The following is a 27,379-nucleotide window of genomic DNA, read 5'->3' as shown; positions in this document are numbered from 1 at the left end:
ACACGGGAGAGAGCGAACACGGTGCGGGACGGGGCAGCGCGGCCCCGGCGGTCCGCGCGGGGGCGGCGGCGGGAGCGCCGGTTCCCGCGGGCAGAGCCGGGGCCCGCCCGGCGTGGCTCGTCATTGGCCGCGCGGAGAGCGCGGGCGGAGCCTTTGGGCGCTGCGCCCCTCGCGATTGGTCAGGGTGAGATTCGCTGCGCCATTGGGCGGCGTGTGCTCCGATAGGGGGTCTCGGCCTATCAGGAGGCGGCGGCCGCGCGAAGGGAGGGGATATAAAGGCGGAGGACTGAGGGCGGCGGTGACGGCGGTGCAGTTTTTCGTTGTCGGCGGGAATTTGTCCGCAGAGCGAGCGAGGGAGCGAACATGTCCGGGCGCGGGAAGCAGGGCGGCAAGGCGCGCGCCAAGGCCAAGTCGCGCTCGTCGCGGGCCGGGCTGCAGTTCCCCGTGGGCCGCGTGCACCGGCTGCTGCGCAAGGGCAACTACGCGGAGCGCGTGGGCGCCGGCGCGCCCGTGTACCTGGCGGCCGTGCTGGAGTACCTGACGGCCGAGATCCTGGAGCTGGCGGGCAACGCGGCCCGCGACAACAAGAAGACGCGCATCATCCCCCGCCACCTGCAGCTCGCCATCCGCAACGACGAGGAGCTCAACAAGCTGCTGGGCAAGGTGACGATCGCGCAGGGCGGCGTGCTGCCGAACATCCAGGCCGTGCTGCTGCCCAAGAAGACTGAGAGCCACAAAGCCAAGAGCAAGTAAACCAGTCGGCGGAAGCGTCCGGAGCCCAGAAGCGAAACCCAAAGGCTCTTTTCAGAGCCACCCACAGCCTCGAGAAAGAGCTTGAAGTGCTGCGGCCGTGGTGCCAGGGGAGAGGGAAAAGGGTGCCTGTGCTTGTCTCTGGCTCTGTATGCGTGTGCGTGTGTTTTGGCGTGTGTTTGCTGTAGCCAACGCGGGCCGGTTCTGCCGGGACACGTTTATCGTCGTGGGCCGGGATCGGTCGGATCACTGTTCCCGGCGCACAGGGAGCTGCTGTGCTGGGACGAGCGCGGAATGTGCCGGAGCCAATCGCGGGCTGCGCGGGCTTTTGGAAATGGCGCGGGCGCCGAACCCTCCCCGGCCGCGGGCCCGCGGTCCCCCGGGCGGCAGCGGCGGCCGCACGAGCGAAGATCCTCCGCCACAGCGTTACTGCTAGGCGCTGCGGCTGGATCTGCAGCTGCCTTTGAGTCACGGGCCGGGAATAAGGAAAAGAATGCTGCAACGGCCTTATTGTGAAGAACTTAAGCATACTGTAGTTTTCATAGGAAAGGGTTATTTACCCTTGACCTGTGGATTTGGTTGGTTTTTTTTTTTTTTCCTTTCCTAAAAGCCGCTGAGGAACAAGCAAGCCAACCTACTCAAAGCGCGACAGAGAGGGAGGGAAGACACGTGCAGTTAGGGGGAAAGAAGCAGTAGCAAATACAAAAGCCCAAGCCACAGCAACACAGCTCTTTTCAGGAAATAGGTGGGTGGCTCTGAAAAGAGCCTTTGTGATCCAGTAGCGATGGTGGTTTGACAAGAATGCAAGGCTTTAGCCGCCGAAGCCGTAGAGAGTGCGACCCTGGCGCTTAAGGGCGTAGACCACGTCCATGGCCGTGACCGTCTTCCTCTTGGCGTGCTCCGTGTAGGTGACGGCGTCGCGAATCACGTTCTCCAGGAAGACCTTGAGCACACCGCGCGTCTCCTCGTAGATGAGCCCCGAGATGCGCTTGACGCCGCCGCGCCGAGCCAGGCGGCGGATGGCCGGCTTGGTGATGCCCTGGATGTTGTCGCGCAGCACCTTGCGGTGGCGCTTGGCGCCGCCCTTGCCGAGCCCCTTGCCGCCCTTGCCCCGACCAGACATGGTGCTGCACTCACGGCGCTGCTGCTGCGAGGCGGCGCCGCCTGCGGCCCGAGCTTTTATGCGACGGGAGCCGACCTGTTTGGGAGCAGGGGCGGGCACGGCGCGTGGGGCCGCGCCTGCGCCGCCGCCCCTTTGGCCGCTGCCGGGCTCCTCCCCGGGCCCGGCGGCTCCTCCGCGCCCTCCCCGCTCCGCTTCTGCTGCCCCCGCTCCGCCCGCCTCGCTCGCATTCCCCAGCCCCTCGCTTCCCCCGAACCGCTTTTCTCTGCTTCGTCCCCTCCGTCCTGCCACGACCCCAGAACTGTGTATGGTGTTTTAACAGGTCCCCGCGGTGGTGCAGATCTGGGCTCGGTGTGTGCAGTCCCACGTTCCTCGGAGGGTTGCAGCCCACGTCGCCCTTGCGCTGGAACTTGCCCGGCCTTGCCGACTCCAGGAATCTTTGGAATGTGTTGGTGCTGCGCTCTCCCGGTACCGTGTTTCCGAAAAGCGAGGAGCCTTAGGAGTCACTTTTGTGAACTTTGCCCTCTTCTTTCCTGCTACCTGCCGCGCAGCATGGAACCTCTTTCCAACATTGCCACATCACTTTTTCTTCCAGATGTTATAACAGGAACCTATATTTGTTGCCCTTTCAGATTCATAACAAATATTTTCTACCTTACTGTATTGTTTTGCGTGCAGCAGTACATTTTTTTTTTTGGCTGTCAATTTTGGGAATATATAGACTACCTTTTGGAAGCAATATTTTTTTCCAAGCATGTTCACAGATCTTCTATAATTTGATTTTGGTTTACTTCCTTCAGTGAGTCATACTAAATCCTCTTAATCTCTTCTTCCTCTGATGCTGTTCACTCTTTACTGAGAACTTATATGACAGTACATTATAAATAAACTTAACCAAGTACAGCTTATAGTGAAAATAATTGCCAAAAAACATATGCCCACTACAGTAGTCTTTCTCCTTTTTTACATATGTGTTTTGGGCCTACATATCATCTGGAACCCTTTTAAGCAAGACTTCATGTGTGTATATATATATATATACATATATATATATGTACACACATACATATACATTAGATGTATATATATAATATATATATACTAGATATATATGCTATATATATATATAATATATATATACATATATATATATACTATATATCTAGTATATACCTATATATATACTAGAAAATAATGAATAGCTTAATAATGTATAAAGCCACTGGCCAACCATGGCAAGTTACTTAACCATAATAATTCTGAAAGAATTTCCTATAGTTTTTCTTAATTAATTTCCCATTTAAGTTTTCCTGCATGTAGTTTGTTGGGGGGAGGGTGTTATGTCTTCCTAAGGGGTTTTGGGCTGTTTGGTTTTTTGATTGGTTTCGTTTTGGCTTGGTTTGTTTTTTTCTTTCAGAAAATCTGTACCAAACTATTATTTTATGTGGAAGATATTTTGATTTGTATGTTACAAACACTAAGTTGACTTCTCTATATTTCTTCAGTGAGGACCAGCACTGTATACATGAAATGTGAGCATGTCAGCAGTAAACTGAATCTCAACATTGCTTCTAGCCACAGGAAACAGCAGAAATTGTTGTGAAATGGCTTCCCAGGGGTTTGTATGTCTTCAAATGCTTACAGATATGTAGAGCCTTAGAAAGCAAGGTTTCACTAACATTAAATTTTTGTTTTGCATTTTTTGAATAATATTTTCACTCACTTATGAGCCATCTAGTTATCTTCCCCTATTATGTCTACTTCAATGCATGCTGAAGAATCCACCTGATAATCTCCTTTTATGTGCAAGTATTAAAATCTTCACAAAACTGCAAAGCATCAGGAACACACTTTTCCCTGAATTTTGGTTGTTTACTCAAAATTTCAAGAGCCAAAACTAGAAGAAAGTTCTCTTGGAAGCTTTGCTTTATTCATGTACAATTTACACCATTAGGTTAAAAAAAATCTTCCTCTTTTGTAAATGCTCAGTAAAGAGATTTTAATGCACCAGTATTAAGACAAGAGTAACATCAAAAAAGAAGGAGGAATGTAAGTATCTTCTTTTTTAGAAAAAACAATTGATATTTTAATGTAGATTAATAGAAAATGAAAAGGAACAAAACATGTTTTGATGTTACAGTGCATGATGTATTTTGCTAAAACTACGACATAGATTTAGTAAGTTTTGAAACAAGCAAGCAGACATTCCATTCAATGGGGAAAGACTGGGAGTGTGGTCTCAAGTAACCACCAGAGTCTGGTCTGTTACACAGTAATAGGAATTCAGTTACCTGGTATCCAGGGAGTTTGGGAACTCCATGAAGTGACTTTGCCATATCAAGGAAAAGGAGAAAAAAATCCACATAGGTTAGAAATTTTGCAAACATCATTGACCTCCCTCACTACACTGTATGAAACCTTTATCTGCTTGTGCCGTGTCTGGAGTTTCCAAAGGGCAATGCCTGTTCATTGGCTGTAGACCAGGAGGCCTCACTTACCTCCTGCCACTACAATTCTGGGAAGAGCTCTAACGTGCTTTTTAAAAAACCACATAGGTCACAACATTCTTCAATCAGCTTTGGGAATCTAACCTGGAAAGTGGCTCTTTGTAGTCCATGCTTATTACTAGATCTGTACAGTTGACTAAGCATAAAATGTCCCTTCTCACAATTTGCTCCTTTTTGCCAACTCCAGCAGCAGATTTAGGTCTTATGCTGCATCAGAAACCCCTAGTGTTTCACTTGAGGGGAAAAACAATTACAGTCCATTTGTGTTTCTGCATGCTGACCAAGAGCATTTCTGTCCTCTCAAGAGTATTAGTGGACAAAGAATGAAAGACAGCAATATAATTTCCATTTGTATTTCAATAGTATTCATTTGAATTTGCTACTTAAAAACTGTTTTATTTCCTGAAAATGAGGCATGTTCAATTGCACAAGAAAAAAAAAATAAATTTGCACGTCTCTCAAATGTGGAATACAGACTTTTTAAGCATTCTGATGTGCATATCTCAACATAGGTCTTGGGCTATACCCAGAAATTATCAGATAGATAAAATAAGATTGCTGTACAAACAAGCCAGGAGCCTGACCATTGTGGAAGCCACAACACTTGGTGAAAAATTTGGGTTGATTTAGGCATGGGGTAATGGAAATACTAAATCTACACTTGTTATAGGATATTTTCACTTTACTAGTCATTAAGGAAAATAAATGTCAGTGGGCACAGTGGAAAATATGGTAGCCTTTCCTTTATTTAAGCAGAAGTAGCAAAGATTCATTGTTTATTTTACATTAGAACACCTGTGCTAGGCATCAACTTTGAAATTTGGCATTGAAGTACAGAAAAACAATTTCTTACTACCTACCTTTTTCATCTTCAGAACAGGAGCAAGGGTAAATGTCAAATTTCATTAAGCAATCTGCATAAAGTTGAATTAATTTACAGCATGTGTGGGTAGAGCATGTACCCACTTCACAATGGTGTTTTATTGTCTTCTTTCCCCCTCTTTTAGCCTTCTAAAAAATTCTGGGTAGAATCTCTGTATAGGCCTGTGCTAATTCATAAGCATATTTATTCTCTGGAAGAAAAGCAACAATATTTCACTAAAATAATTTTATGTTTCTATTGACATTTGCTGATTTTAAAATTATGGGGAAGGTGAATAGAGTGATGATATCCAAACACAACTTCTGAAGAAGATGAAGAAATGATGGACTATCAAAGACTTGGGAAGCCTTCCTGGTATACGTATGCAAATGAATCAACTTGCTCTGTTGAGCAGATGTTCCCTTTTTTGGCTTTTCATGGCGGATGAAAAAATAAATTTTAGTCTACAGAGGCTGAGAAATTAAAGCCCACTAATTTGATTACAATACAAGTACTTGGATGATCCTAAGCTATTGCACTTGAATATCCAACAGCAAAATACAGCTGAGGAAAAAAGGCAAATTATCTCTGACTTGCATCAACACTCTGGTCTGCCCTTCCTGTCTTATGCTCACCTTTGTTTTGGTCTCCGCTGAATAGGAGTTCATGATGGTTCATTTCCTATGAGCATCCACTGCCCCACACTGACAATCTGTCATTTCTTGGTCTCTCACAGTAGGTAGAAATTATCTCCAAGGCTCAGTGATATCTTACATGAAGGAGAGATGAGCTTGAGAGAGTAGAATCACAATTGCAAACACTTTCCAGTTTCTAAGTAAATCAATGTACAATCATGAAAATGAAAATAATGAAAAATACTAATGTTCTGTTTATTTTTCCAGGAATCTCAGAATTCTTTTCTGCCACAAAGAAGTAGGAAGAAATAAAAGGATTACTAAGTCTTTCAAGGATTGTTCAAGATTACAACAGTTCTTGTACAAACCCAGAAATTAGACAGAAAGCTGCCAATAAATGTGAATATCTTGACACAGATGAACCACTTATATACGAATATCAAGGGACTAGACAACTACAGATCTTAGCACTAGTGCCTCTGGGAGGTTTTGAACTTGTTTTTGGCTATGGGGTTACTATTACTAGTTTAGATAAAAAATATTTTCAGCATTCTGATAGTGTTCAGTAGTGTCACAAAAGCCTTAATCCTCCCCCACTGTAGGAAATAAGTATCAGATTAAATGGGTATTACATTTATTTTCTCATTTCTGTGATTAATCAAGAAACAATGCAACATTCTGCAGGGTCACACCACGGTTTTGTTAGACTTTGTTATTATTATCCAAAAAGTGCATTTACCTTTGTTTTATAGGTTTACTAAGGGAGACCTCACTAAGCTGTATTTTTTCAACATTTACCTTCAAGCAGGGAAAAAAAAGGTATTTCAAATTATTATACTAAATCTAGTATTTCCTCTGATTGTAGCAGTTAATATTTTAAACATGGTAATAAGAAAAGAGCATGACATTTCTCAAATTACTCAAGTCACTGTGTTTCTTAATTTTCACACTCTCAAATGGCTGGGACTCTTCGTTTTACCGAGATTTCGTTCATCCTTTCACACCTTCTTTTAGCTCTAAATATAGTTGCTCATGGGGGTTTTAGGAGCTGATGATAGCCCCGGATATGGAGGGTACAGAACACAATACTGCTGCAGGCAGATAGTTAACTGCTGTGTGTTTGAAAGAAAGCAACATTGCATTAAAAGAGAAGACAAAGAAAAAAAGAAAGAATCCATCCACTGTTTGTAATATCGAGCTGCCACTTCTCAGCGCAGGAATCCTCTCGCTTTTTTCTTTTCTTCTGAAAGTAAAGACATGGTGAATCACCAGATGGTGTTATCAAAGATACAAACTTACGCAATCAACATTCATTCATTAAAACCAGAGAAACCAGTTTTGCTTTAAGTTTCCTGGCTACTTAACATACCCTCAAAAGACGAATTTTCAGGTTTAACTCCCGGTACAATTAAAAATGCAGTACACTCCAGAGTCTCCTTCCCAATCCATTTTAATTAATTATGAGACAGAGAAGAATAATTACTTTTATAATATAGTCTTATTACTCTATACATATTAACACTAAAAGCAGATAAACTAATTGCAGTTATCCTGCTTTCTGAATTTAACAAACAAAAGCTACTTCGTTAAGGTTGTCTCGAAAATGCAGTGAATGACAGAAACATCAGTGTACAGAGAGAACACGTCGGTGCCTTGTTCCACTGGAATGCCGAAGTATAAGGAAAGTAATATTGACTTTCACACACGCTGCTAAAGCACCAGCATCTCCCCAAAGGCATTAGCTGAGAGCCCGTGATTTCTGCGGAGACGCTGAGCGGGCTGATTTGGGAGGGAAGCGGCTCAGTCCAGGGAGCCAGCTCTGCATCAGCGTCTGGGACCATGGGGCAGAACTGTGTTACTTCCTCGGATTAAATATCCATTCACTCTGACGCCAACCGCTCAAACCACTCTGCTTTTTACCTGCCTTGTAGAGAACCTTCTAAAGAACAAGATTTTGTGCCAGTTGTGCCCATTTAGCTCACGGTAAAATTTTAAATTAAAGTCTAAACCGAAGGTTTCTCTCTGCCGCGGTCTCTGCAGCTGCTCACCGCTAAGTTTCAGGGGTCGCGTTTCTCTCATTTCTGCTCCTTCTAACGGGAAACTCCACTAGCTTGTAGGACAGACTCCCCCCTTCCCTCCCGGCAAGAAACGGGGTGCATAGGCGGCAAATTTCGTGAAGAAAAAGTCCTTTTTGGACCTTGAAGAAACACAACAGGCGCGGCGCCGGGCGGCGGAGCGGAGCGCCGCGCACCAATCAGCGCGCGCGGCGCTGCTATAAAAGGGGAGGCGGCGGCGGCGCTTCCATTGTTCGCCCGGATCGTGCAGCAGCCGAGATGGCCGAGACCGCTCCCGTCGCCGCGCCCGATGTCGCCGCCGCCGCCCCGGCCCCGGCCAAAGCTCCCGCCGCCAAGAAGCCGAAGAAGGCGGCGAGCGGCTCCAAAGCCCGCAAGCCCGCGGGGCCCAGCGTCACCGAGCTGATCACCAAGGCCGTGTCCGCCTCCAAGGAGCGCAAGGGGCTCTCCCTCGCCGCGCTCAAGAAGGCGCTGGCCGCCGGCGGCTACGATGTGGAGAAAAGTAACAGCCGCATCAAGCTGGGCATTAAGAGCCTCGTCAGCAAGGGCGTTCTGGTGCAGACCAAGGGCACCGGCGCCTCTGGCTCTTTTCGCCTCAGCAAGAAACCCGGAGAGGTGAAGGAAAAGGCCCCGAAGAAAAAACCTGCTGCAGCCAAGCCCAAGAAGCCGGTGGCTAAGAAGCCCGCCAGCGCCGCCAAGAAGCCCAAGAAGCCGGTGACCGCGAAAAAGAGCCCTAAAAAGGCGAAGAAGCCAGCCGCCGCCGCAGCCAAGAAAGCGGCGAAGAGCCCCAAGAAGGTGACAAAGGCTGCAAAACCCAAAAAAGCTGCAGCAGCAGCGAAGAGCCCGGCCAAGGCGAAAGCGGTGAAGCCCAAAGCTGCCAAGCCGAAGGCGGCTAAGCCTAAAACAGCCAAAGCGAAGAAGGCAGCACCGAAGAAAAAATAAATGGTGCAGAAAAAACTTCTATCTGCCTTGCAGATAAACCCAACGGCTCTTTTAAGAGCCACCCAACTATTCACAAAAAGAGCTGGAACTCTTAAATTTCTTTTAAGTCTGTTTTCGTGTTATCCGTGCGCAATTAAAGGTTTTTGTTTTATTTCTTCGCCGGGGCAGAGCAGCACCGTAGCGGAGCTCACCGCGGCACAACTCATTAAATAATCCCCGAGCGCCGGTGCAGATACCTTCTGTTCGTTGCAAGAAATCGGTGCTGAGCGGAGCTCCTCGGGGCAGTGAGGGGCACCGCTCCAGGCCCCTCGGCTCTTGGGAGGGGGAGTGGGGATGGGGATGGGGATGGGGATGGGGATGCTGCGGCTCCCCGTAGTTGATCTGCGATCAGCCGGGAGGCGGAGAGCTGCGCAGGCAAGAGCCTCGCACCGCCCCCAGAGCCCAGCAGGTTTCGAAAAGCCCGCGCTCCGCAAACATTGGCCGCCGTTCTCGGGCTTTTCTGATGCCCAGCAATCTTCGGTTTAAAAAGGCGCTCCACCTTTCTCTTTACAGTCACTTGGCGGAAGAGGCTTACGAATTCCCTGGTAGGTTTGTACCGCCTCTCCCACCTCCCTCGTCCCCCCTTCGGCCTTTTTCACTTCCCGTCTAGTTTTGTGCCCCCTTTGGAAACCGTAGAGCCAGCGGGGTCCGAGAAGTTCGGGGTTTCGAGCTGCCTTGCTGCTGTCCGCAGTCCTCTACTTTGGTGTTCCAACTCTCGCTCCCTGGAGCTGCCGCGTGTTCAATTTTGCACAATTCGAACCATAAAACCTTCGGTGTTTTCTGCATATGCAACAGCTCTGGTCACCGGCAATTCTCCCGTCTCAGTTTAAAAGATGCACTGCATTCTTTTCACCGCGATTGGAAGTGGTTTACTGCAAGTATGAGGCGATCATAGCCTGTGGGTAGGGATTTACTTTGTTAATGAGCACAAAGCTCGAGCAAAATTGATCTTTCACTTAAGAGATGACTTAAATATTGTAAGAAAATACCACACAACAAGAAAGGTTGCATGTGTGCAGGAGCACTGAATGCGCTGTCTATATAAGCTCCAGTGGTTATACAGTCCATTGCAGGAACAAAATTAACATCAAACCAAAAATTCCTGTTAAACTTGTAAAGCTGATTTGTGCAGCATAGCAGATACCTGCTGGGAAAAGGGAGTGCAGTGGCAAAGAGCACGAGTAGCCTGGGAGAATTCATACTGCTGGGATAAGTGTAACGTCATCTTTATGCCAATTGCACCACCGGCATATCAGTCAGTAACCCAAATTCATCGTTTCTCATCCACCTTTCCCCTCAGCTTATGCACTGCTGGCCCAGCAGATGCCACCTGATCTCAGCTGTGGGAGAGCTGTGCACAGCTCCAGACTGATTCTTCCTCAGAAACAGCTTCTGTTAAATTACCAACTCACTGACGTGGTGTCTGTCTGTCTGTCCCTCAGGATCCCACATCACCTTCACTAGGCTTCTCTACCTAATAAGCAGATTCCTATTCTGGACAGAAGAAAAGCTGATATGCTAAGAAAAACTCAGGGGTTACTCTTTTGCTGTCATGGCTCAAATTCTTTGCTAACCTACTGGACTGAGGTTCAGTTGTGTGATTTATGATTGCAGTGAAAAGGGAATACATCTCACTCTTCTATAACAAATTTTTGGACATATGGTCATTAATTTTTTTTCATTAAGCATGTTAAGATGCCTCGTGATACTGGCAAGAGAAAGAAAATATATGAGCTCTGCTTAGTATTTTCTAAGGTGTTTGTGTTTAATATCTGGTCATACTTCGAGAAAAAACAAAAGCATGTACTTTATGATTAAATGCTAATCTGCCCCAAAGTTAGAAGGAAGGTAAAAACATAAAAAAACCCAAGTGTACAGTACTGCAATTTATTACAAGGAAAACCTGGTTTAATTGGTTTTCTCTTACATAGGGTCAGCTGTTTATTTCACAGATGTACTTAGTAAATGTCAATATCAAAAGTCTGTGATTTTCCAATAATTCCAAATGAACCACTGAGTTATATCAAGGCCTACATTTAGCAGAACAGACATAAGAACCTGTCAAGAATTCTGTTTAAGTTACTCTCCCCAGAATAACAAATCACTTTCTACTGATGAATACTTTTTTATGATGGGAGTTACAGAATTTTCATCAGCATTAATCACCACATAGCCCAATTCCCTGTCAGATTACCACAAAACCAGGTAATTTTCAAACATATGTTTCTCCATGTGTTCATTCTCTCTGAATGGGTTATGTACTTCTTATGTATGTCTATGTCTTTTACGGTAGTTATTGTCAGATGAAAGAGTTTATTCTGCCTGGCCTCATCATGTCTTTGAAAAACAATAAAAAAGTCTCCCTTAATGATTCAATTCTTAAAAACATCAAATGTGGAGTTTTATTGCAAGTGAAACTATTCCACTAATTTATTAAGAAATCTGTTTGGGAGGGAAAATTAGAAGCTAGACTTCCATAAAAAGCAAATGGTGTTAGTTCAGGCACAAATATGTTTAAAATTTGTGCTGGAAACAGTGTAGATAAGACAGGGATGTTTTATTTATTGCTGAGCAGTGCTTACACAGATCCAAGGCCTTTGCTGCTTCTCACACCACCTCACCCACGAGGAGTCTAAGAGTGCACAAGGAGCTGGGAGGGGATACAGCCAGGACAGCTGGTTCCAATACCAATATCCCAGATATCCCAAAAGGGATATTCAAAACAATACAGTCTCATGCACAACAGATAAAGTTGTGGGGAAGAAAAAGGGAGTATTCCAGTGATGGCTTTTTTCTTCCCAAGCCACCATTAGGTGTGACAGAGCCTTGCTCTCCTGGAGGTGACTGAACACCTGCCCGCCATGGGAAGAGATGAAATTAATTCCCAATTTTCCTTTGTTTGCATGCATGGCTTTTGCTTCACCAATTAAGACGTCTTTATCTCAAGCCACAAAGTTTTTTCACTTTTCTGATTTTCTCCCCCATCTCTGGGAATAAGTGAGGGAGCAGCTGCACAGTGCTTAGTTGGGCTGGGATTAAACCATGACAGCTGAATTAAGCAGAAAAAAAAATCTTCCTATTATCCTGGGCTAAATGAATTGTAAAATGTGAGTTATGTACATTTCAAGACTATGTTTACAGGTTCTCAAAAGGAAGAAACTCTTCAGTTCGGAAACATCTACAATATATATGGGCAGGAAGCTGGGGACACCAGATGTGCAGTCTGAAAGGGTGCAACATAAATAGCATTAATACTAGACCTGTTCTGTGCTGCTTGCATGCCAGTACAGATTTGAACCAGCTAGAATTTGGGTACAGAGCCACTTTTCAACTAGACACCTTTGACATAATAAGATTACACAACAGAGTTTTCCTTCCACAAGTTTCTTTTTTACTGTCTAGATCACAATGCACCCAGTGTTCTGCTGGACACAGGGTTATCAAATACTTTTTTATGTGGGAATTTGAGATCTCTCCTCTACATTATGTTGTCAAAGCATAAAGAAGTAATCCATGTGACTCCTCCTGGGATCTCCATTCACTCTACATACTCAATTTTGGACAATTATTTCTAGACTCAGAGTGATGTTGCATTCTGACTTGAATTTTGCACATATTGTTTTGTTGATCTCTTTGCACTTCCATTGCCATATGAATTTTTGTTCATCAGTCCTGCATGAACTGCTGAGACATTGGTGAAACCTCAGTGACTGCAGGATTGAGCTGCCAGCAGCTATGAAAGAATTGAAATGTAAAAAAAAATAAAAAATAATAGGATTATGGCTTACATCAAACATTGAAACTTGATCTAGTAAAAAAAGTCCTTGTCTACAGCACCGAGGTGTGAGATGACAACCAAGGGCCAAGGCCAGGGCTGTAGCTCACTGCCTATGGCCTGCACTGTACCTGCTGTTATCTGTGCACATTGGGAGCTGCCTTGTTGATGTCAAGGGAGAATGACTGGGCTGAAGGTGAAGGTAGGATGGTCACACTTCGGCTCTGAGGAACAGCACAAATGGAATAAAGTCATGATCTGAATTTCGAAGGACATATGGCAAAACAAGTAACTTTTGCCCAATAAAGTCAGTTATATATTAAATTGCATGCTACTGCATACACTAATAACTTTTATGTAGTATGTGCTACCACATATGTGGCTATATTACTCACTTCTCCACCTAGATCATGTAATTCAAAAGAGGGAGAGTGGGATAAGATTATGTGTTATATAAGGAGGGTAGAAATTTAACCTGTTTGGGAAGAAGACAAAAAGACCTTGGAGACAGTCAACAGGTTACTCTCCTTTCCCTCTTCCAAGTTGGGCAGGCCTTCTTGCTAAGCTTAATCACATAATTATAGCAATAACAATAACAACAACAATAATATTAATATCTGGGTTAATACAACATTATTGTTCTTGTTGGAGCTCTGTCAAAGTGCATTTAGCACTGGAAATTCTGAATTTGTACTTCAGTTTCTTCAATAAACTATTTTGTTCTCCAGTCGGTGATTACAGCAGTTTTTTTCAATGCAACTGGATCTATAGAGCTGAATTGTTAAACTGCACTATTTGTGAATCATACTGCCTATTTTACACTATTAGGCTTATAGTGCTGAATTTGCAGGAATCAGAAATTAAGGCCAGCTGCACCCAGCCCCTCTGATCTCTGAGGACCAGCTGGAATGCAAGGGTGTTAATTTTCTGCCAAGTGTTTATACTCTAATGCAACACATATGTTAGTCTGTATGATCTTTGAATGTCTCTTTCAATGGATCTTAAGTTACTGTTTAATTTTATCAATGATACCTCACAGAACAGATGATATTTGATGTAAAACTTAGAATCAGTTGTGAGCAAAGAAGAGCAGGAACTCAGCTCAAAAGTTGCTCCCATTTATTAGTTGTGTATTTCTGTCATGAGTTAAAAAAACTAATGCTATGAACAAGCATGTATCTAAATTTTTTTTAAAAAGTCAGTTTCCAAATGATTTCTGATATTTTGCAAAGCAAACAGACAGCAAAAGACAGAAGAAAATATTATATGTAGTCACAGATCCTTGGGCAGAAGCAGCTCATTAGTGAGCAGGATTTACATTATAAGGCTGTACCTTCATTTTATTCCATTGGGGGGAAAAAAAAAAAAGAGGAAAAAAATAATAACGAAAAAGGAAGCAGAAAGAAAAGCTCAGCTTTACAGAACTGGACAATTTATCACAAGTTGCTTATGTATGTGATTTGCCCAGGATTTTGTGATGGCCTCATGGCAGGCACCTGCAAGTGGAAACAGTTCAAGGAGGATCTGTGATAAAGTCAGAGTCCATGAAGTCTGCTTGAACAGACTGAAGGTCTGGATTTTCATAAAAGAGTAAGTTCAGGGAGTTCTGCAGCAAGTAGTGCTAAACTGCCCTTTTGGTAACACCCTGGGGATTCATCTGTGTACTCAGAGATTAAAAACCTGTTGCAAACATGACACCAAGTGCATAGTTACCAGTGCAGGACATACCTACCTTACTCCAAAATCTTCTGCAAATGACAGAAGAGCTGACTGCAGAGGGCCCAGTTTCTCCGGATAGCTTGATCTTCCATAGCAGACCAGTCATGGTTTCTGAAATTATCTCCCTAAAAGGAGCAAACTGCCCTTAGGAAAGATAATACCACGATCTGAGCTGTGGCATCCCCACTGCATTCCAGAAGTATCTCCATAGCCCAGGTGAGAATATCATCAAGTTCCATGTGGAACAGAGCCTTTGTTAGAAGTTTAGAATTTTAGGATGTCTCTTTCAGAATTTTTGTCTTACCCATTTGGATTTTCTTTGAGCCCATGCTGAAAAGATGCTGCATGAACATGAGACAGATCGCATTATTTCCATTTATCAGTGAGGGAGGGGCCACTCAACAGTGATTTCTCTGCTAACAGGTGCAACATCTCTATCTGTGTTCTAAGGGAAGATAGATGGATTATTGTTCAATCTTTTGTTGTAGCCTCATGAAAACACACACTACATAAACCTGACCAGCCAGTAAGAAAAAACAAACACTATCAAGCAATCAAACAAATGTCCATGAGAGGGCAGCAAACACCCAATACAGGAAACCTTTTGTATCATTCCAGATAATTTTCAGGTCGAAAATGATCTACTGAATATTTTTTGCTAAATAGAGCTAAATTTCAACAGCAAAATTTCAGAACATTTTCCTTCACTAAAGAGACCGAACTGGAATTAATAAATACCCGAGAAATGCATAATCACCCTTTTTAAGTATTTAATTTTTCAATTACTCTAAAAATAGACATGCTCTTGTTTATGGCACAACCGCACTGGAAAATACTGTAAAAATATTCGTCCGAAAGAATACTTTTACCTTAAAAAATTAAACTGAAACATGTAAAGTCTCAATTAGCATACCTGTACAGGTAAATTCACCTTGAGATAACATTCAGAGATGGCGAGAAAAAAAGATGTGAGAAAAAAATGAGAACGGATAGAATTTCTCAGAAATACGACTGGGTAGAATTCACTGCAAGATTATCTATTTTTAAATAGTGAAGTAACTGTATAAACAGAGAAGTAGCTCAGGAGAATTCATGCAAGCAGGTGAAACCGAAATACATAAGAAATGAATCTTTGAAAATAACAAATCGGAGCATAATTTAAGTTAATCAATAAGTGGGGTAACTTTCTATGAATGAGCTTTTTCTTCTAAGCTATCACGAAATATCAAACGTTGGAAAAAATTACATGAATTATTATAATAAACCAGACACGCTGTCCTTCTATATGAAACACAAGAACGCACCGAAAAGCGAAACACCGAACCCACTGTGCCTCGGAGAAGGGAAATTCACACAAATCACGGGATTTTCTGCTCGCGGGCCTCGCCATAGAAACAGCGGGGAGGTGGCGGGAGACAGACTGAAGTCCCGCCCCCTTCATCCGCAGTTTTCAACCAGGTCGGACCCAACACCATAAAAGCCGCGGCGCTGCCGCAGCTGCCTCACACCGGCACCGTCGGCAGCAGCTGCTGTAGTCTCGTCATGTCTGGCCGGGGCAAGGGCGGCAAGGGGCTCGGCAAGGGCGGCGCCAAGCGCCACCGCAAGGTGCTGCGCGACAACATCCAGGGCATCACCAAGCCGGCCATCCGCCGCCTGGCTCGGCGCGGCGGCGTCAAGCGCATCTCGGGGCTCATCTACGAGGAGACGCGCGGTGTGCTCAAGGTCTTCCTGGAGAACGTGATCCGCGACGCCGTCACCTACACGGAGCACGCCAAGAGGAAGACGGTCACGGCCATGGACGTGGTCTACGCCCTTAAGCGCCAGGGTCGCACTCTCTACGGCTTCGGCGGCTAAAGCCTTCTATTCACTTCGGACTGCACCTAGAAAAAATCAAAGGCTCTTTTCAGAGCCACCTACGTATTCCTTTAAGAGAGCTGTGTTACAAAGTTGCAGAGATTTGAAGACCAAACTATTTCCAGAATTGTTTATGCAATACTAATGCTTTGTAGAGGGGGGGTCTCAAATGTGTAAGTCAGCTGTTAACAAGGAATTCGTCTTTGCCCTATGATGTGGATCTTTTGTGTTCCAAATCCTGATAAAACTCGGTTCAAGGACTGTCATTACAATAAAACTTCTTAATGTCCGCTGATTTAAACAATTATGTATAATGGTTTTCTATGCCTTAATTTTATAAATTCTGTGCTTAACTCAGTAGAAAGAAATTTGAATTTTTCGACTAGGGAAAATTTGGAAATTTACTTTGGGATGAATTTTCTTTCTGATGTTTCTATTTACCCCTCTTTATTTCCTTCTCTCATTTATTCTAAAATAAAAAAGTAAATCTAATTCTGTTTTCTAGTGATCATTTGATGGGACTGGGAGGTAAAAGGGATGGGAGAGGACTGAACAATAAAAATAAAGATGAACCCAGAAGTACATTTTGTTGAAAAAATTACCAAAAGAAGCCTTGTGTTGGGATTTTTCTCATTTTCACATATGAAGAGAACTCCAGTCCTGGGTTCACATGAAGTATATTTTTGTTGTACTTCATGACTGAAAGGAAAAACCCGATTTTAACTTTATATAAAACCTTTGAAAATCATTTCACAGTTGCAAACAATGATATCAATAAATATTTGTGGTCATGGCTGATTTTCTCAAACCTTCATGAGTAGGGGAAAATTAAAAAGGAGACCAGTACCATATTCCTTTTAAATTCATTTCACAACAAAACCAAAAACAAACAAACAAAAAAAAACCCCAAACAAACAAACAAAAAAAAAACCACCAAAAGAAAGTCAATTGCCTAATGCATGCAGGATTTCTTCGGGAAATTAAATCACGAAAAACGTGAAAATAGTAGCTTTCAAATTATCTCAATCGCTACAGCTTGTTAAATATAGCTACAAAGTTGCATTATTGGATTTTTTTTAAATCCTTCTCTTTCAAGGTACCAGACCATCTATCCTTTGTTTCTTTGGGAAAAATGTGCCTATCCACGTAAAGAGCTCTGTACAGCACTAAAAGAGAATTTTCCTTCTTTTGTAACCAGCCCATCATTAAAAATAGCAAAACAAAACAAAGACACAAAGAAAGAAAAAATAAAGTGGGAAAAAAAAACCCAAAACTGCTGAATTTTACCCTCTACGCTGTTTTCAATCTGTCAGGCGACTGGCAGAGATGCAGAGCCGGAGAAGCAGAAGGGATACGAGCATTGTGTCTAAAATTCCCGGCTCGCCCCAGGCCCTGGATCCGCACCGAGCGCGTTGCGGTCGCAGCCGCGGAGCCGAGAGGCTTCGGGCAGAGCTTCAGCCACCTCGGGCCCCGCTGGGATCCCACGGCAGCCAATGACATCGCGCTTTTGCGGTCCAATCAGAGACGGGTCAGCTCTATAAATATCGGCGCTGGAAGCGAGGGGGCATTCAGTTCTTTTCTTCTTTCAGTCGTTGTTGGTGCTGGGCCATGGCGCGCACGAAGCAGACGGCGCGGAAGTCGACGGGCGGCAAGGCGCCCCGCAAGCAGCTGGCCACCAAGGCTGCCCGCAAGAGCGCGCCGGCCACGGGCGGCGTCAAGAAGCCGCACCGCTACCGGCCCGGCACGGTGGCGCTGCGCGAGATCCGGCGCTACCAGAAGTCCACGGAGCTGCTGATCCGCAAGCTGCCCTTCCAGCGCCTGGTGCGCGAGATCGCGCAGGACTTCAAGACCGACCTGCGCTTCCAGAGCTCGGCCGTCATGGCGCTGCAGGAGGCCAGCGAGGCCTACCTGGTGGGGCTCTTCGAGGACACCAACCTGTGCGCCATCCACGCCAAGCGCGTCACCATCATGCCCAAGGACATCCAGCTGGCCCGCCGTATCCGCGGCGAGCGCGCCTAAGTCTCCTGCCGTAGCCAACATAGACCCAAAGGCTCTTTTAAGAGCCACTACATGCACATCAAAAAGAGCTGTAGCACTGCTTCAAATTTCTCTTGAAATTTTACCCGGGATGCTTTGCAAAATAGCAAAGAAACAAGTGCTTTAAAACACTAGGTGGGGGGAGTGTGAGAAATAAAAGTTATAAGAGGGTGGGTGGTTAGAGGGCCTCAGGCAGGATGGAGAGGTTTGCATCTCTGTGACCCATGGACGTGACACAGGAGAAAAGGCGAAGTGGAGGGTCCTGACAGGGACACTCCTGTGTCTGGAGTCGGCTCAGGAAATCTGCACCTTAAGCCCTGGCTGGCTGGTTCAAAGCAAGAGCAGAAACTTCCTGTGTAACTATTCTGTGTTACTGTCAAACTTCACTAACAGAGATTTCCTTATAGGGGGCTGCTGCTTTCTTCCAACAATTCTTAACACTAGGAACAGGAATATGCATTGCAATAAATTAATTTTGATTATCTGAGATTTTATATATATCATTATACCTGGTGTTAAAACAATGGACCACCATGCTGATGGCACAACATATATGAGGCTTCTTGCAGCACAGAAAAGTAAATGAAAAGGCCAAGAAACTGACTGGAAAGTACTGTTGAAAGAAATAACTTACCAAACTTTTTCAGATTTGTTATCATAATAATACAAAACAGGGGAGATAAAGTTGTGGGTTTCAATTTGTTTGTTTTGTTTTTTTTTGTGGAGGGGGTATTTTCAATAAGTTTTATATAAATCATGTGAAAATTTATGTATTCTTGCCCTAATGAGAGTAAATGTATTTGTCTTTCAACTTGCATTTCTCCGGTAGTGATCACCATATATCATGTCTTCTGAGTTGTCATTTCTGTAGGCCGGTTCTTCAGCATTCTTCATGAGTTTTTGGAAGTACAGATATATACACCTGCAGTTTTCAGCCTTCTAAGGGCCCACCTTTGTTCAATTTCTTACGACGAGGCAAGGTCAGTCTAACAAGAGTCTGAGACCCCAAAAAAGGAGTTCAAAATTAAACCTCGGATTCATTAGTTGCCAATGTATCTCCAGTTCTTTTTGGAATCGTCTTCTATCTTTCTTCTCCCTTTCTTCTCTCCAGCTGCAAAAATTCACATCTGGAATTTGGGATGCCACAGTCTTGAGGACTGGAGAGCACTTCAAGGCTGCTGTTAGATGCCAAGAGTGGCCACCTGTACTTTTTAGATCTTCTGGGCACTGTTTGCCTGCTTAGAGATGATGTTCTACAGACTCTGTCTGCCAGAGGCAGCACGTGGGTGGTGGGGAAAAGAAAGTAGAAGGACTTGTAGACTTTACCAATCATATAGGATAAAGATTTATTTGGAGGGTTCTGCCTTTTATCCCTTTTTAAATTTTCTCCCTTCTTTTTTCTTCCTCCCACGTAAAGCCCCCTGAATGAACTTATTGACCACCATGGCGTGATTTTGGAACAAGGCTGGAATAGAGGGAGAGTTGTATAGTGTAGCATGATGAAGATTTCTCCTTATCTTGATTGAGCAGCATGATGTGATAAGAAAATTTTAACTAACAGCCTGGGAGAGAGGGAAATATTTCAGTAGGCCATAAAAGTTCCATGTGCTTTTAAAAGTCAGAGATAAGAATAAACAAAAGGATAACCTCAGCCTTTCTTTCTTTCTTCTGCTTCAGTTGTAATAGAGCATATTAACATTAACTAGAAAAATAAATAAATAAATTCTGTATTATTTCTAACAAGTAGCACCATGCCAATGCTGTAAGATCCTACCCAGTCCCTTTTAGCAATTTACTTGGATGTCACTGAAATATGGACTGAGAACACAGAGAAGATATTAACAACTCACCAGTCATTAAGAATAATTTCCTCATTCACTTTTGAGAGCAGTTTCCACAGACTGGTATCAGGGAAGGCTCTTTATAGAGCCCGGGTGTGCACTATAAGCAGGCATCAGTGACCCCTGCCTCTTTAGTTACAATTGCAACACTTCTAATGTTTTAGCCCTTTTAACTTTTGCTAACCTCGAATTTGGGCCTAGTTATGAAGTTTAAGTCATTTGTCAAATACAAGTGTGTAGCAACAAGTAGGATGGAGGCTACAGAAATCTTATAGAGTAGGCATATATAGTGTTAATTTTAATACTATAATAATAATTACACTTAGGCACAGTCTCTGTAGTCTTCCAGCAGGAGCACTGTTATGTATAAATTCTCACCCCTTACTCTGCAAGTTGTGATGTACAAACAAAAGAATAGAAAACAATATAATAATTTCAACTAGAAGGGACTTTGAGTGATCATCTAGTACCAGCTATGAAACAGTTTGTATTCTTTAATACACCATATTATCCCAGAACTGCAGGAAAACATTCTAGATGATCCTGAGGCAGAGGGGAGTGAGAAAGATGGATGGATCTGAAATTTATGAATGGAGAAAGAGAATATGAAGGTATGTATAGTGGTATATTGCATTTATATATGTGTGTTTATATTTACTTTCATACCTACATCACTATGATATGAGTATTTCTTGTATATACCATGGTTACCTCGTGTGTATTGTTTCAGCAAAATACCATATAAAACCTCTTACAACGTTCCCCATATGCCATACTCAAATACTTGAATTTTAATTTCAGAATAATTTGGCTGGTAAGATTTACAGAAGGGTTTTGGACAGGCTGGAGTCCATTGTCAAGGACAAAAGATGTGACAGCAAAGAAGCAAAATCAATAGAAAGCTCAGTGCTTTATTTGTGAATTTGTAGAAAAATTGACCTCTCTAAATACTAAAACAGTGCCAGTCTCTAGGACTTGGCACTACCAAAAATTGAACTAAAGGCCAACTGTAATTTCCTGACTACAACATTTTATTGGATCAACTAAATTCTGCTGAGTTTTAGCTTTCAATCTCCCCATGCATGTTCCTCTACTGACTCCATTTTCTTGTCATCAAATAAAAAATGCTTGTCTTTAACTCTCAAAACTGTATGAGCCTATTTCCTACAGGTCTCCCATTGTATAAATCTGCCAAGCTTTGACAGCTGCTTTCTTTTGCTCAGCTGATGTGGCCCCAAACAGAAACCACAAAACTTTCTCTGTGCCAGCCGTCTCCATGTATTGGGAAAATAGAAGAGGTGACGTGTCAGAAACAACCAACCACCAGATTCTCTTTGCCTTTCCGGGTACTCATGGCTCATCTTCTCCAGCCTGTCCTCAGCCTGAACATATCTAGCCCCACTCACCCCACCACGCCCCCCCCCACATAAAAAAAAAAAAAAATAGACTAAATTATTGACTTTCTCAATTATGAATCCTATTATCATGCTTATAAACTTAGCACTTCTGTTTTAGTCAAGTGTTAGAGGTAGATATCTGAGATATCCAGTTAAAATTTCAAGAGTACATCACAGTAAAAGTAATGATAGTGTATAAAAGTTTACAGAAACTGTTTTAAACTTGATGTTTTTCTTCTAATGCTAACTCAGGAACTCAGGTTAAAACGTCCACAGTGCTTTCAAGTAAACCTCGACTATTCCAAATAGACTGTTTTAAAGAAAGTATCAAGTTCGGGGTGGGGGGAGGGAGGAGGGGCAGGGAAAAATAAGTGTGGCTGTCTGATTTAGGATTATATTTTCCATTTACTGCTTGAAAACTCATTTGAGTTTGTGCAATTTACTTATTCTGTACAGCTGAATGGGCATTAGAAAGGACCTCACTAAAACAGCATGCAACACTGCCTAAAACAGGAAAGCAGTTTGAGTACATGCTATTACCTGCATGCTTACATTGGAATTGCAATAACCTTCAAGAACTTCAGAATCAGCCTTTTAAGAACATATAAGGAAAACAGTGTCTCAACTCTCTTGTGCAATGTAGTGGCTCTTAAAAGAGCCTTTAGGGTATTGGAAAAATTCAGGATCACCTATAGTGCATAGGGGACAGGGAACTCAGGCGCGCTCGCCGCGGATGCGGCGGGCCAGCTGGATGTCCTTGGGCATGATAGTGACGCGCTTGGCGTGGATGGCGCACAGGTTGGTGTCCTCGAAGAGCCCCACCAGGTAGGCCTCGCTGGCCTCCTGCAGCGCCATGACGGCCGAGCTCTGGAAGCGCAGGTCGGTCTTGAAGTCCTGCGCGATCTCGCGCACCAGGCGCTGGAAGGGCAGCTTGCGGATCAGCAGCTCCGTGGACTTCTGGTAGCGCCGGATCTCGCGCAGCGCCACCGTGCCGGGCCGGTAGCGGTGCGGCTTCTTGACGCCGCCCGTGGCCGGCGCGCTCTTGCGGGCAGCCTTGGTGGCCAGCTGCTTGCGGGGCGCCTTGCCGCCCGTCGACTTCCGCGCCGTCTGCTTCGTGCGCGCCATCGCTGCAAGAACTCGCCACGAACTCCGGGACCGGAGGCGAAGAAATAAGCGCGCCTTGCTGCCTCGGCTGCCTTTATAGACGGCACAGCTCTCTGATTGGCTGTTAGGATTCCGCCGCTCCTATTGGGTACTTTCAATTTCAAAAATCCCGCCTCGGACGTACGCGCCTTCCCCAACGGCTGCCCGCCCTCAGCGCCCCCCGACCCCACCCCGGCCCGGTCTCGCCCCCGCCGCTTCTGCTTTAGAGGTGATCTCTTATCACAATTTTCACAATCTCCCTCAAAAATGAACCCTTTACGGAGAAGCGTTCAAACGGGAAATGAGAAACTGCAAATTATGCTGAGCTGAATGCATAGAAAATTCATTAGGTTTTTTTTCTAATTGCCTTTATTTTTTTTTATTTTGTCGAAATAGGAATCATAATAGCATTTTTGGGCTTGGATTTTCGTTACTACGGGGTGAGTAGGGTTGCGTATTTTGAGGGAGTTTTGATGGGAGAGGTCGTGCTCCACATTTTGTAACTTTTATCTGGCAGGGTAAATGCTTTTGGATCAACATTAATTGTAAATGCAAGTCTTCTAGCCCAAGGTAGAGTGCGTTCTAATTACTGAAATTTTCCGCATGCAAAGAATCCTTAGGCTGCTGGTGAAGCGCAGCAAGGGGTCAAGTGAATGTTTTCCTCACTGAATATATGTGCAATATTGCCCTACTCGCGTGAGCTGTCTTTGGAGCCCGATCAGAAGGGCTTTCAGGTGAAAGGCAGGCACGTACGGAGACCACCTCTGGCCCCCGAGTTAAAAGGAAGTGTATTCATAACCCTAAACTCAGTGAAAAAGGAAATAATGGACAATTTCCTATGCATCACATTCAGAGGACAACGGGGACCTTTTTTTAACATTAGGAAGGGACTTGGGGAGCTGATAATTCTCATCCTGCACTACAATCGACATTAACTTCATTTAAATAGGTATCTACTTCTACTGTTTACACATTAAGGGGGAAAATCCCTGAGATGAGATGCCTGCAGGGTGATACACCTTTAAGGCGTCACCACGGAAAAGGAGGCTACGTTTAGGTTGCTTTGGTACTTTTTTAGGTCTTTTAAGACACTGTCCTGAACATAGAACATTTAAATAAGATCACCCTCAGCCTCTTAAAAGCAAGATTAATCTCGTGACTAACAGTTAAAATTAAGTGCTTTCTGCAAAATAATATAAAGCCATTGATAATTATTGATTTAAAATTCTTAGGCTAACAAATCACGTTAAAGCAACACAGCTCTTTTATAGTTGAAGTGTGCGGCTCTTAAAAGAGCCTTTGGTTTTTTCTAGGTGCAGTCCGAAGTGAATAGAAGGCTTTAGCCGCCGAAGCCGTAGAGAGTGCGACCCTGGCGCTTAAGGGCGTAGACCACGTCCATGGCCGTGACCGTCTTCCTCTTGGCGTGCTCCGTGTAGGTGACGGCGTCGCGGATCACGTTCTCCAGGAAGACCTTGAGCACACCGCGCGTCTCCTCGTAGATGAGCCCCGAGATGCGCTTGACGCCGCCGCGCCGAGCCAGGCGGCGGATGGCCGGCTTGGTGATGCCCTGGATGTTGTCGCGCAGCACCTTGCGGTGGCGCTTGGCGCCGCCCTTGCCGAGCCCCTTGCCGCCCTTGCCCCGACCAGACATGACGAGACTGTCGCAGCCGCTGCCGACAGTGCCGGTGTGAGGCAGCGGCGGCCGCGCCGCGGCTTTTATGGTGTTGGGTCCGACCTGGTTGAAGCCTGCAAAGAGGAGGGGGCGGGGTTCCCGCCATTTCCCTGGTGCGTCACCGATGATGAAACATCGTTCGCTGTTACCTGTTTAGGGAGCCGTAAGGTCTGGCAAGTAAACCAAAGAATGAATCTCCTCCAGGAAAAAGATTCCAGCGATATGCGTGTTCTTACAGTTGGAAACTTTTCTCCCCGCTCCCTACATTTGTATAAACCATTTGCATATGTGCGCGTACTATATTTTGGTGTAGTGGAAGGGATTTATAGTTGATTTACTGTGATTTCCTTCGAATTCCCGTTATTTTCATTATGTCTTTTATTATTACTTTTGGTTAATTTGTATTCAAAGTGCTATAAACGTTGCTTCATTCTTTTTAATGATTTGAAATCTCTAAACAGTTTTAATTTTTTTTCATAATAATATTTAATTTTATTGATTTTTTTTTATTTTGATCCTCACCTCTCATTTCTTAAATATTCCAATTTTATATCAACATCTTTTTGTCTGTAATCACATATTAACCAGAAGGTGAAATAGAATATTTTTTATTTTCTTAAAGTTATATTAGTTTGTGACTTCTGCTAATTTTGCTCATTTTTAGTTACTGCAGAGGTCATTTTTGTAAATGACCTTTACTATAAATATAGACTGAAATTTCTGCTCCTGGATTAGTAAAAAAATCACCTTGCTTTTTACTATAGATTAGGCTTTTCAGTCTTTATCTTTTTTGTGTGTGTGTGTTTGCGTACATGTGTGTGTTTCTATATCAATACTGGAAACAAAAGATATTCTGAATTACCTTATTTGAAAGTCAGTTGTGGTCTTAGGACATTCCAAATGTCATAATGTAAAAACATCCTGAGCTGGTACAACTGAAAAAATAATATCTAAATAATGTTGGTTTTCTCTTGTCCTTTTATGTGTGAAAGGCAAACATAATTTCTATGTACAAAGTTTAAAATTCATTCATAGGCTACTTTGAATTTAGGTCAACATTAGTAAAAAAAATATTGCTAGACATAATATATTAAGAATACATATGAATAAAATTCTGGAAATATGTTTGTACTTTCAAATGAATAATTTTGTTTTTAGGGTACATACTGCATAAGATTTCATATTCCTTATTTTCCACCCACTGGCAGCTGGTGCTTCCTTCTCCCTTCAAAATATTCTGTGTCACTCTCAAAGGAAGAATGGAAATGCCCTAAGTCCTCTGTGAAGGAGGCAGGTTGTACAGATCCCTGCTTTGCACTGTATTGATGCTCTTGGAATCTGCCATGCTAAAAACACAGATTTCATCTGAAGGAAAGAAATAAATTCTTCCCTTGCACTGAAAACCTGAGCACTTTTGACAGAGCAGCATATTCCCACAAGCGAGGAGAGCTCAGAAGGGAAAGGCAAAACCTCAACGAGCTGGTGGAATAACACACTGAAAAGAAAAGTGCTCTTATTTCAACATCGGGAAGACGGAAGGGTTACCATGGTTTTAGACAAGAGAGCTGCACCAGTGAATCATCAGATTTCCTCAGATGACTAACAAAGACTAACTCCTTCCTGAGCAAGCCAGATGAAAATGAGGGGTGGGGAGAATGGGCCGTGTACATGTGAATCAGCCCAATATAATTTGTGAAAACTGGAGAAAAAATGTAAAAGTTTAGAGACAGTTAAAGGCTTGAGATGATTTCAACTGACCTATTCCCTTCCAGGGACTGGGCAGGGGGGGCAGCACTGATACTGAGCATATAGAGACCAGTAATGAGAATTTTGTTTCTACAGTGATTAAACTGTCTATTCCAAATGTTTTATTATGCTTGGAGCAATTTCAATACAGTATCCTTCTTATCCTTCTGATAATTAAAAATACAATCTAACATCAAAAATAATCATTAGGAAAATTTAAAATTAAACGTTAAACTCTCATCATGTAATATCTGAAAGAACATGGATGGAGAGTATTCAACTCCTAGAGCATGGAGATGGGATCAGCTGGGACCTGCCTCTACACAGGACTGTAAACTGCACAAGATCTGACTTCTTTAGCAGTCCTTAAGCTACTAAATCTACCCCAGTGTTCTTTGCACTCTGTCTCCCCATGCCCACACCGCACCTTCAGTTCAGCACATAAACCATGCTAGAAAGCTGTGCATACTAAAATAGACCAGCACACATCATTTTGGTAAGAATATTTTTAAGCACAGAAAGCTCTGATTTTGAGACTGAGGCACAAAAATCAATATTTGCATGTGTGGATTTACCATGTGGAAGGAATCTTCTGGCATTAGAATAAGAAATCCTTTCTGCTGTCCAAGCAAAACGGGCAAGTACTGCAAGTTTAGTGTAATGACTGGTACACTGATAACTAATTTAGTATTTTCCCTGCCTTTCCCTGCTAATTCAGACAGTCAGAGGTGGAGAGACACAGTCTCATCTTTTTATTTAACCACTCCCACTGATCAGAGATAAGAGTTTGGGCTGCAGCCTTGGTTTGGGCTGTTTCCAACTTCCTTCTTGCTACCAAATTCAGAAAATAAGCAGGGACTGGTAAATCAATAAAAGACCTCTCTTGTGGTCCAGCATTTTAGGCTGACCTTTGAGGATGCAGTTTGCCATTCACATAGAATGGCTTACAGATCACATGATCCACAGAGAGGCAAATTCTTCCAAGAATTGTCTTGTGGGCATGTTGTCTGAGTCACTGCTGGGAGGAAGACTTGCAGGGGCCTCACCCCCATCCCTCCATGCACAAGCTGAAATCTTGCAGGCTCACTGAACAGCTGGAACAGCTGGTATAGCTGGATAGGTCCAGAGAAAAAAGGCTGGAGGAACTCCTAGATCAGGTTTGGGGTGTTGAGAAGTTAATGAAATACCCAGTTCTTCACATGAAGCTTTTACAGGATATGGGAGAGAAAAGACAGGGTCAATAACCTGTAGGGGGTGGGGCAAGGGCA

General features: G+C 43.8%; 7 protein-coding genes across 7 annotated transcripts; 4 read left to right on the top strand and 3 right to left on the bottom strand.

The window, feature by feature from the left end:
• The first annotated feature begins 272 nt into the window (after nucleotides 1–272).
• On the top strand, nucleotides 273–4,840 carry LOC144246279 (histone H2A type 2-C). Its single transcript, XM_085568572.1, has one exon. The coding sequence runs from the start codon at nucleotides 364–366 to the stop codon at nucleotides 751–753; it is 390 nt and encodes a 129-aa protein (XP_085424698.1). The 5' UTR covers nucleotides 273–363; the 3' UTR covers nucleotides 754–4,840.
• On the bottom strand, nucleotides 1,500–1,873 carry LOC144246278 (histone H4). Its single transcript, XM_077783133.2, has one exon. The coding sequence runs from the start codon at nucleotides 1,871–1,873 to the stop codon at nucleotides 1,562–1,564; it is 312 nt and encodes a 103-aa protein (XP_077639259.1). The 3' UTR covers nucleotides 1,500–1,561.
• A 3,342-nt stretch (nucleotides 4,841–8,182) lies between the features above and the next one.
• On the top strand, nucleotides 8,183–13,429 carry LOC110483156 (histone H1.03). Its single transcript, XM_021552841.4, has 2 exons — nucleotides 8,183–9,472; nucleotides 9,723–13,429. The coding sequence occupies exon 1, from the start codon at nucleotides 8,208–8,210 to the stop codon at nucleotides 8,886–8,888; it is 681 nt and encodes a 226-aa protein (XP_021408516.3). The 5' UTR covers nucleotides 8,183–8,207; the 3' UTR covers nucleotides 8,889–9,472; nucleotides 9,723–13,429.
• A 2,470-nt stretch (nucleotides 13,430–15,899) lies between these two features.
• On the top strand, nucleotides 15,900–16,767 carry LOC144246332 (histone H4). The gene has a single exon (XM_077783590.2). The coding sequence runs from the start codon at nucleotides 15,964–15,966 to the stop codon at nucleotides 16,273–16,275; it is 312 nt and encodes a 103-aa protein (XP_077639716.1). The 5' UTR covers nucleotides 15,900–15,963; the 3' UTR covers nucleotides 16,276–16,767.
• A 1,060-nt stretch (nucleotides 16,768–17,827) lies between these two features.
• On the top strand, nucleotides 17,828–22,723 carry LOC110483162 (histone H3). The gene has a single exon (XM_085568557.1). It carries the CDS (start codon nucleotides 17,884–17,886, stop codon nucleotides 18,292–18,294), a length of 411 nt encoding a protein of 136 aa, XP_085424683.1. The 5' UTR covers nucleotides 17,828–17,883; the 3' UTR covers nucleotides 18,295–22,723.
• LOC110483066 (histone H3) lies at nucleotides 22,191–22,675 on the bottom strand. The gene has a single exon (XM_021552702.3). It carries the CDS (start codon nucleotides 22,673–22,675, stop codon nucleotides 22,265–22,267), a length of 411 nt encoding a protein of 136 aa, XP_021408377.2. The 3' UTR covers nucleotides 22,191–22,264.
• A 1,247-nt stretch (nucleotides 22,724–23,970) lies between the features above and the next one.
• Nucleotides 23,971–24,402, bottom strand: LOC110483065 (histone H4). The gene has a single exon (XM_021552701.3). The coding sequence runs from the start codon at nucleotides 24,342–24,344 to the stop codon at nucleotides 24,033–24,035; it is 312 nt and encodes a 103-aa protein (XP_021408376.2). The 5' UTR covers nucleotides 24,345–24,402; the 3' UTR covers nucleotides 23,971–24,032.
• Nucleotides 24,403–27,379: the final 2,977 nt, after the last annotated feature.

This window comes from Lonchura striata, chromosome 1A (genome assembly GCF_050655825.1).
Source record: "Lonchura striata isolate lonStrDom1 chromosome 1A, ASM5065582v1, whole genome shotgun sequence".
Classification (NCBI taxonomy): Eukaryota; Metazoa; Chordata; class Aves; order Passeriformes; family Estrildidae; genus Lonchura; species Lonchura striata.
Note: the sequence above shows the minus strand (reverse complement) of the source record. Positions and strands in the feature narration are given on the sequence as shown.